Below are 9,700 nucleotides of genomic sequence, written 5' to 3'. Positions count from 1 at the left end.
ATCCATCCATCCATCCATCCATCCATCCATCCATCCATCCATCCATCCATCCATCCATCCATCCATCCATCCATCCATCCATCCATCCATCCATCCATTCAATGGATCTTCCTCATCAGGAAGCGTGCATCAGTTTTCCCACAGCATATGCTCATTTTCATAGTCAGCAATTAAAGACACACACACAAATGCTAAAAAAAATTACCACTCGTAAGGCAACATTTCACAGTAGCTTTCAAAGCGAGCCATCTGTCACAAAATCCTGTAACACCACTTTTTTTTCCCCCTTCTTTTTTTGATGAGCAGGACAAAAGCAAGTGTTGGAAACCAGATGCTGGTGGCAAAGTGAAGTAGTTGCCAGAAAAAATAAAAATAAATCTGAAAACTCCTTCTCACCACCAACTGTTCGCACTGGTTTTGCAAAGCTAATTGCTGCTCATAATTAACTTTCCAAATAGTGTATATTTGGTGGTTTATTCTACTGCGATTGGCTAAAGGAAAGGCAGAAAATGTGGAACTAAATTATGTTTTATGAAATATGGAATTTAACCTAACTCTGTATAAATGTGTGGATGAATAAAATACTAATAAAAACACATATGCAATTCAGTAACTTTTAGATAGTAAAATCCTATTTTAAACAAAAATATCCATTGCATTCATAGAGTTTTTAGTCATGGATTATTTCAAAATGGATCCCAAATCATTGTGGTGTTAAAACCATAAAGATTCTTCATAAGTTTCTTAGTTGCTAAAATTTTCTTAAGGTGTCAGAGAATATCCTGATGGCTCTTCAGTTATTTTATTCTTATTATTTTATTTTATTTTTTGCAAAAATAGGCAGGCATGCCATTCAAATGAAATGTCCCCCACCAATCTTATAATGGCCATGTTTGAAATGTTTGAAAACCACCAGCAGTAAGCTATTAGCGTCATATTTCACTGCAATTTGTCTACCAAAAATTGCCTACCAAAATTAATGAAAATTAAATGTGTTGGTTACGTCAACAATCACAATCACATTTATAATAAATGGTGTACACAGCAATACGTTTATTGCTCTTCCATATTAGATATAAATGCTTAATTCTCTTGCTAATACTTCATACTGGCACAATTCACTTCACAGGTACATTAACAGTGAATTTCATCTATAGTTTTTTTTTAATTATTATTATTTCATACCTCAACACTACAGTAGCTCGATGTTCGCTTCTGCAGCATCGAGTGCACGGCTTCTGGTTTTGTGACAAACTATTACTGACCAAAATGTATTTTTTTACTTTTCCCATAAATAAATCAGGAAATTGTCTATTATGGACAGATATAAAACAACATAAATATATTCCCACATGTTCTCACGGTTTTTTTAATTTATTTATTTATTAGCCTTTTTTACTATTAATGACGGCGGAACCTTGGTCAGTCTCTTGGTAAATGGGGACTAAATCAAGGTGGGACTGTTTGGGGCGTGTAGGAAGTTTCCTGTTTTGAAAATTAAACTGGTGTCATTAGTTCAGCGCTCAGTGGGATTTTGCATCAGCTTCTTTCGCTTTAGGTAATGTAGAATACTTTCTGTGAATAAAGTTAGCATGTAAATAAGTTTAGACAGGATTTCTGGCTCGAATGCTAATGCTAGCTGTAGTTTTAGCCTTGTATATGGCAGCTAAATGATGGCGCTAATGAACTCCAACTCGCGTTGACATGAAGCTAACGATTGTTTTTGACAGCACATATATTAGCCTCAAGTCTTTTCGTTGGAAAGTATGTTTTCTTTACCTGCTTTTTGAACATATTTGAAGCCAGTTTCACTGACACTGAATACGTCCACTAATTGTCCCGTTTTCTGTCTGTGGCACGTAGACGGTGGAGGAGCCATGCCTTTCCTACATGGGTTCCGGCGGATCATCTATGAGTATCAGCCGCTTGTTAACGCTGTTATGCGTGTGGTTGGGATTGAAGAAGAAGAGAGCAATAATGAAAACGGGTAAAGCGAACAAAACAACTTAATGGAAAGGATGCTTCATTTTCAAAATTAGCTGTTTTTGCTTTTAGCAAACTATCTATTTGAAAGTAAAACAGAATCTCCTTATTCTAATTTCTTACATTGAAAAATGAACTCAGTAGAGTGGTGTTTGCCATTATTATTTTTAAACATGTCTTGTTTCTTCTTTATTGTGAAAAGTCCTGAGGAAGAGTCCAGTCGGTGTAGCTCTTTGGTGGAGCTGCTGGAGCAAGAGTCCCAGTCTGAGGTGTTCCTGGAAGGCATCAGCTATGCCCTGTTTAAAGTGGCAGAGGGGGGACTGGTGTATGCAGCCAAGATCCTCCTACGATATGGAGCTGATATAAATTTTGAAGGTTAGCATTCATAGGTTGATTCACAGATGCCACTTTTTTTCCCATGAGTGTAGAGTTTGTACAACTCTGACAAATTAATGAACAGTGGAGCCAGGTCAGCAACTACTGCCTCGTTTTTAATAGTGAAGGGATAGACTTATGTTTTTTTTTTTTTTGTTCCCATATTTTTGGACCCCTCAAAAAAGGAATGACAAACTGCATTCGGACAAATTTGTGAAGTTTTGATTAATTATAATTATAGTTTTGGACACAAATAAGAAAATAAAAGTATTAGAAATACTTGTTAAAGTTTAGTCCAACCCTCCTTCATCACTCCAGCTCAGCCTGAGTGATGATTTGGAAACAAAAGTTGCTTTGTGATCTTTTTCTGTCCCATTTATAGGAAAAGTAAGAAAAAATAAACAACAGCACTTCTGCATCTCTCCAATTCTCACAGTAAAAAAAAATAAAAAAAAACTTTGTTCAGTACTGGACTAATGAATCTGGCTTTTTGGGGGAGGAGCTCACTAATTGGTTTTTTGAAGGAAAAAATGTTGCTAAGTTGGCAACTGTGCTTTCTCTGGTCTTGACCACAGCCCTGCTTATCTCCCTACGCTCATCCCCTCACTTGGCCAAGCCCCTCAGTATCTCTTTGCACCAAATTTTTTTCAGATATTGACTGCTTATGCCTTCACAGGGGCTTTATTTACACTTGTATACCAATATAATGATTATTTGGACACAGAGATCAATCAGCTACTCATAGAAATCAATGGATTTTTCCATAGACACCATTGAACCTGAAAGTAAAGATTCTTTATTAATAATTTTTCTATATGCAAACTCTATTCTGTAGCTTCACCATTAGATGAAGCTTGAGAGGACCTTTCTGATGATCTTTGCTTATCCAAGTAGCCGCACACATTACCCATACCGGAAGCACGACATCCCACTGTCTTCACTGTGCAGCAACAGATTCTTTCTATGTTGCTACACAACCAGGCTTCAGCTTAAACTTTGCTGTAGTGACCTCTTGTGGTTTAAGACATGCGTGTCCTGTGGGACATAATTAGTGGATCCATGCAGAGGCTCCTTTATTCATCTTTCGCTTCTCCTGAATACCTCTCTCCTGTGAGTTGGCACTGACAAATGTTCTGACAAAGCATGCAAAGTGCTCCAGATTCCCTGTTTTCTAGTTTTTCCTCTTAATTCCATTCATACTAAAAATTTAGGCCACAAGCTTTCAGAGGAGCAAAGCAAAGATAAAATGTACATTTAGTTATTTGTCCGTTTTTTTTTTGTGCATGTACAAATATAGAAACTGTTTATTAGATAATTTTAAAAAATCACTTTGAAGATTATAATGTTTCTTCCTCTGTCTAGACCCTGTGTCATACTACAATCCTCTACATATAGCCGTTTTAAGGAACAGGCCAAACATGGTGAGGCTGCTGGTTGGACATGGAGCAGACATTGAAAAGAGGGACAGGGTGAGTTTCTATCTTGCTTTCTCCCAATTCATCGCCATCCTGAATCTGTAAACAACATCTACTACACATCTGCAGATCCACGAGAGCAGTCCCTTGGACCTTGCGAGTGAAGAGTCAGAGAGACTGCCTTGCCTGATCACATTGCTGGACCTTGGTGCTGATGTAAATTCAAGGGACAAACATGGTATGTCGGACCACCTTGCTGAAGCACATCAGCTCATACATCTATTTGCTCTAAAGTGTTGGTCTCTTGGTCTCTTTTCTTAAAGGGAAAACGCCTTTGCTCCACGCATTAGCTAGCAGCGACGGGCTGACCGTGCACAACACAGAGAACATCCGGCTTTTACTGGAGAGAGGTACTGCTGCTGACTCTTAAATGGTCTCCAGCTTCTCTGTGTTTGTCTGTTCTCTCTTTGGTTGGTCAAGTGTTAACTGAAACTTTAAATGCTACAAGTGTAATTAACTTAATCTAATCTGATCAAAGCATTGGATGCGAGTCTTGATCAAGGCTTTCTTTAAATGATCAGAGCCCTTAAAGAAACTCAACCTCTGATGTTTGTCTACGCTCTAGTATTTTATGCATATAAAAATGTGCCACTTGTTTTTGTTCACAAAATTGTACTGGAAACCATCCATGTTGTTTTGGATTTCCCTAACAATTCAGGTGGTTTTGGTTTATCCCTTCTATATTGATGTAAATAGTGACGGAGTGGCTGCTGCATCTCTTAACTACTGGTGTTGAGTAAAGCTGCACAGAAAGCAGCTAAATCAAAGGTAATCAATTTTTATGACATTCAAAGCCAAGCAGGAGAAAAACTATCTCTGTTTGCAAGCCAAATTATCAACAATTCCCATTAAAACAAAATGTTAACATGCTAACATTAACCCAGCACCACAGCAGAAAGGTTCCATATAAGTAACATTAAACTCTGTAATGTTGGTTATATTTTTAGAAACATAAGGCTGTCCTTTAGAAACTCTTGTGGTCAAAAGAATATCCATTTGGCACATTTCCCAAACTGTGTCGACACTGTGCTGAGACTGTGTTGCTTTGTCACTTGCAGTGACATCTGCTGGATTTAGAAAGTCGTTGCAGGCAAATAAAAAAAAAAACAACAGTGTTAACCGGTTCATCCCCCTCATGCACGTTGATGCCTCAGCATTGTGGAAATGCTCTGGTTACAGTAAGACAAAACCTGAGAGCAAATCCTAAATTTTTCACTTACAACATAAATAAAAGTTAATTAAGAAAATTGTCCATTCTTATCTGTGGCTGTAGTACTTTGACACTGTACCAATGAAGACCACAAACTAGTAATTAAACCTGGTGATTTGGTGCATGCTAAAGCTGTCCAGAACCCTTATGCAACCAGCACGATAGCACAGCTTCAACAACAACCTACCTGTTGTATATCATTCTGTCCAACTTGGTTGTTATTGAAACAGTTCAAGTTCTGATCAATGACACTCCTGCAGGCACGAGGCAGAGACGCACATCTTTTATTATCTGGAGCAAAACTCGCACAGTCAGTTGTACAAAATGGGTCAAAATACAATCTCGCAAAGTAGTTTCAGAGTTCTGAGAATCTTGCAGAACAAACTTCTAATCATTTTCCTGGGAGAAATTCTTTGACTCCGCCGCACGACGGCTGAGGGGGAGCACAAGTCTCCGCCGCAGCACCGCGATGATTGTTCAGCCTCCAGAAGAAAATTAAAACGCCATCAGGGGTCGTCTGAGGCAGCGTTACAAAAGCTAAAAGAAGAAAAAAAACAATTGCTTCTGCAGCTGTCTCCCCTGATTATTCACAAGCTGCCAGCCTCTTTAAATCCTTGAGGATCAGGAGGAAGGTTTTGGTTCAGTTTAGGCTACGGCAGCTCATCCAAATAAGTTTCAGATATTTCCTATTAAGAGTTTGTTTAATCTCTGTTGTAATTTTTTTTCAGATTTTGTGTTTGAACTCCGCATATCCGAAATCAGAAGAAAGTAATAGAACAGTATGAGACATATTTCTCTGTTGTATAATTAATAAAACCATGCTGGTGTTAAGAAATGTTTGCTGAAAACTTAATCCACCTTTAGGAACTTTGTATGAAATAAAAACTATATAGCCGCCAAATGCATGAACCCAACTGATTATCGGTCTTGGCAGAGGTTTGTTATTTCTTCCAAACAGTCCAAGAAAACAATAAGTTAATACAAGAAATAATTACCTTATTTTTTTAATCTAACTTTTCTTTTTTAGTCATGCAGTGTATTCATACACTTGAACTTTTTTTTTGATTTAGTTACTTTGCAACCTCATGTTAGAGCACACCTATAAAGTAGAGCAGGACGGACTTGTGGGTTTTATTTATTTTTTACTAAAAGTGTAATCTGGAAAAATTACAAATTAATGATCAGCGATGGTATCCATTCAGTCTGAGCTTGAGCTATGTGCAAAAAAATTCTGATCCTGTAGAGACATGCTCCAAAACACTTGTAGTTATATATAGTATGCAGTAATCAGTGGTTCTCCAAAGTATAGGCTCAAGAGGGCTGATTGCCGATGCACACCACTCTTAAGGGGTTTTTTTTAGCATTGCGAGAAATCTGGAAAACCACGGGTCCTTTTTTTCTTTCACTTCACAGTTGCGATTTAATTTATCTTGGTTTGTCACGTGAAAGGGCAATAAAATGCAATGCGGTTTTACGTAAGAAAACTTTTGGGGTTTATTTTTTTTCATCTGTATGTCGTTGCTGTATCAAGGGGCCGACGTCAATGCTGCTACAGTAGACGGCGAAACGGTGGAGTCGTCCTTGGTGTTCCTGGTGAAGGAGGCTCTGGATGCCAGCGCCGAGGATGCCGCCGAGATCGGTAAATTCTGCCTCAAGGCCACGCAGCTCCTACTGTCCCACGGCGTGGACCCCAGCTGCTGCCTGAACGAGGACGGCGAGGCCTCGCTGACTCAGACGAGCCTGGAGCACTTCGACTTGCTCTTTCCTCTGGCCGTGCTCCTGATCCAGAGCGGAGCCTCTCTGGTCTGCTCCCACCACAGTTCCTCCTGTTGGTCGGGTTACAGCCTGCTCTTCCAGAGGCTTCAAACCGCCCTGCTGCGCTGCACCGATCAGAGTCACGCCGCTGAGCTCTTGGAGCAGGCGGAGATGTTGCTGGACTTGGCGAGGGTAAATGTCCCAACGCTGAATCTGCCTTCGAGGCCAGAGCTCCCTGTGGCCAACCTGGACTCTCACCCGTACGCTCAGGCTCTAATAGGTCTACACAATCGCGTAGTGGAGCGTGAAGGAAGCCCCCCGCCTCTACGTTGCCTGTCTAGGTCATTCATAAGGAGCTACCTACAGCCCTGGCCACTGGTGGACAGAGTAAAAGCATTGCCTTTACCAGACAGACTGAAAGACTTTCTGCTTCCAGAGCTCACCTACACCCCAAAGGCTGGCTGGGCCTGCTTCAAACCCCAACACACTCAGGGTTAATAGAAACTAATTAGCCTGAAAGGAAATTGTAAATTTAGCTGTTATATTTGCAAATTGAACAAAAAGTGACAAAACCTTAATGCCTTTTTTGTTCTGAATTATTTTTCTTACCCCCCCACCCACCCCCTTTTTTTTTTTACATTGAAATACTAATGTTTTTACAATCTTTGTTTTTGTACAGCTAAATGTAAATAATTTAAAATTCTGCAGTACAAAATGAAACCACATGATGGCAGTGTTGAATCACAGCAGCACACGCAATGATCTAAGATTTTTTTTTTTTCCTTTAGTCATTACACTTGTTCCATTTGAGTAGAATCCATCTACATCTTATGGCCTTTTTGTGGTGATGCTGTGTTGTGTAATTTATGTAAGTTTCTCCATATCATTGGAATAAAGAAAATGTGATGAACACTTTTCGATTGGCTTGTTTTTACACTTCTTTGCATTCTCTAAAAATTGCTCCTGCCTTTAATTGTCCAGTAAGTGGCAGTGTAGCGCCGGGTAGGAGTGCTGCACTCACAGGCTACCTGCACAAGGGGAATAATTAATGCCATGTATGTACCACATGGTTGTGCTCATACACCGAACCTCAGAATAGCTGCTAAATAAAGCGGCGCGAGTTAAAGGCAGCAGCACAGCAGGAAGAGTCTGCCTTTTGTAGCTTTGACATAATGTGGCTGCTGAAGTAGAAAGCTTCACCAAGCATTCCTAATGTTTCTGATTAAATACAGATGAATTCTCCTCTTTCCCTCTCACTCGGCTTGCTCAACACTGCTTCGGCAAGAGAAACGCATGAAAAATAAAATACCATAAATCCGCACTACGACGGTATAGGAGGGACTATAGGGTACGCATGTGTTCATGTGTAAAGTGTACGTGTGCCGACTAAACTAAATAGGACATTGTGTGTTATACAACTAACCCCTTCCTGACATTGCTGAAGCTGGAGTGGCTCCAAGGCTTGCAGGCGCTCCAGCTCCTCTTGGTTATCTAGGTCACAGCCTCTGAGGAGAAGAGCCTCAGCAGCAGCAGCAGCAGCAGCAGCAGCAGCAGAGAGCTGCATGACACACGCTTCACTCTCCTGTCCGTCTGAATCTGCCTGCATGCTCTTGACAAAACCTCAACGCTGGCCCTGGTCGGACGAGGGAGGGAGGGAGGGAAGATGGGAGGCGGTTGAAGGAGGAAGAAGAGATAAATAGAGAGAGAGAGGGAGAGAGAGAGAGAAAAAAAGAAACATTAGAGATACACGGACAGGATGCGTGGGACGGTTGAGAGAGTGCGCTCATAGAGGACATATGAAAGAAAGCACCATTGGTTTAGATGTACACCATTCACTAGCTGCGGGAGCATAATCCTGACCACGCAGATGTGCACAGCAGTGACAGAAACGAGCCTCTTCCACCGTCTCCAATCCCTGCTGGCGGAAGGTGATGGAGCAGAGATAGTGGGGGTGGGGGGAGGGCTAAGCCAGTAACTCTCCAACCAACGTTTATTGGAAAAACAGTGCGAGTGAAGCTCTGTACTGAAATTAGTTATTGATCTATCCTCTCCCCGAAGCCCGTGGGTCTTTCCCAGCACACCTGCTTATTCTCTGATAGCCTTTTCTCTCACCGCTATATACCAAGGGTCTCTGAGGGCTTGTACTTTTAGTATTTTGTACTATACCTCTTTAATTTGTCCAAAGTAGTTCAAAAATGGTTTTAAAATAAGATGGTAATAGTAGCTAAGTGTTAACCAGAAAGGTTGAAATACAAAAGCTTTTGAGCAATGTAAAATTGTTGAAGCGAAATAAAAACAACTAGAAATTATGAAACGGATGAGTCACAATCAGCTCAGAAAAGGTTAAGGAATTCAATAACACTTTCTTGGGAAGCAAACAGGCCTTAGCTGCTACGCCTCTCTAAAAAAAGAAAGGCTCCACCCTAGGTCGGACTTCAGGAAGGGCTTAGCGAGGCTGTAGCCCAGGGCCCCTAGGTTCTGGGTGGCCCAAATCTTTTTTTCTTTCTTTCTTTCTTTTCTTTTTCTTTTTTTAATGAACAGATGTTTTGAAAAATTCTAAGCCCATATCAGTCTGAGATATTTTAATTTGTTGGATTTTCATGTAGCAAACCAATACACAACTATTCGAAAGCAATCTCACGGTACCACCCCTAAGCTAACCCTCGACTCGTAGAATCTCAGACTTAACAGAAAGCTTCTTTGCTTTTGGTATATTTCAGTGACTGCATTACATCACCACATACAGGCTGGGCATATTTACTACATCCGTCTATCCGTTGTCCATTGTCTGTTCAGGGGTAATCTGTGCCCATCTCCATTGGTCTTATAAGAGTTTGCTAATTTTTGAACATGTGAAAATATTTCTTGAAATGAAAGTGGATTTACACTGATTTCTTTTTGG

At 40.4% G+C, this 9,700-nt stretch overlaps 1 protein-coding gene and 1 long non-coding RNA gene across 3 annotated transcripts; one reads left to right on the top strand and one right to left on the bottom strand.

Moving 5' to 3' along the window:
- Positions 1–1,450: 1,450 nt before the first annotated feature.
- Positions 1,451–7,417, top strand: asb6 (ankyrin repeat and SOCS box containing 6). 2 transcript variants are annotated; one of them, XM_008419238.1, is made up of 7 exons: positions 1,451–1,558; positions 1,864–1,987; positions 2,186–2,358; positions 3,721–3,827; positions 3,903–4,011; positions 4,097–4,183; positions 6,575–7,417. In XM_008419238.1, exons 2-7 carry the CDS (start codon positions 1,878–1,880, stop codon positions 7,294–7,296), a joined length of 1,308 nt encoding a protein of 435 aa, XP_008417460.1. In that variant the 5' UTR covers positions 1,451–1,558; positions 1,864–1,877; the 3' UTR covers positions 7,297–7,417. The 2 variants fall into 2 exon arrangements, with proteins under 2 accessions (XP_008417460.1, XP_008417459.1); XM_008419237.2 differs by having other exon boundaries at positions 1,454–1,560; positions 1,860–1,987.
- A 164-nt stretch (positions 7,418–7,581) lies between these two features.
- LOC103470629 (uncharacterized) lies at positions 7,582–8,959 on the bottom strand. Its single transcript, XR_534510.2, has 2 exons — positions 8,609–8,959; positions 7,582–8,431 (listed from the first exon to the last, which is right to left on the bottom strand). It is a non-coding gene; the product is annotated as an uncharacterized LOC103470629 (long non-coding RNA).
- Between the last annotated feature and the right edge of the window lie 741 nt (positions 8,960–9,700).

This window comes from Poecilia reticulata, linkage group LG9 (genome assembly GCF_000633615.1).
Source record: "Poecilia reticulata strain Guanapo linkage group LG9, Guppy_female_1.0+MT, whole genome shotgun sequence".
Taxonomy (NCBI): domain Eukaryota; kingdom Metazoa; phylum Chordata; class Actinopteri; order Cyprinodontiformes; family Poeciliidae; genus Poecilia; species Poecilia reticulata.
The sequence above is the reverse complement of the archived record's forward strand: the minus strand, read 5'-3'. Positions and strand labels throughout refer to the sequence as shown.

Coding starts and splice junctions, on each gene's coding strand:
- asb6 (XM_008419238.1), top strand. CDS start 1,878: ATGCCTTTCCTACATGGGTTCCGGCGGATCATCTATGAGTATCAGCCG. Junction 1,988..2,185: donor GAGAGCAATAATGAAAACGG/GTAAAGCGAACA, acceptor TATTGTGAAAAG/TCCTGAGGAAGAGTCCAGTC. Junction 2,359..3,720: donor AGCTGATATAAATTTTGAAG/GTTAGCATTCAT, acceptor TCCTCTGTCTAG/ACCCTGTGTCATACTACAAT.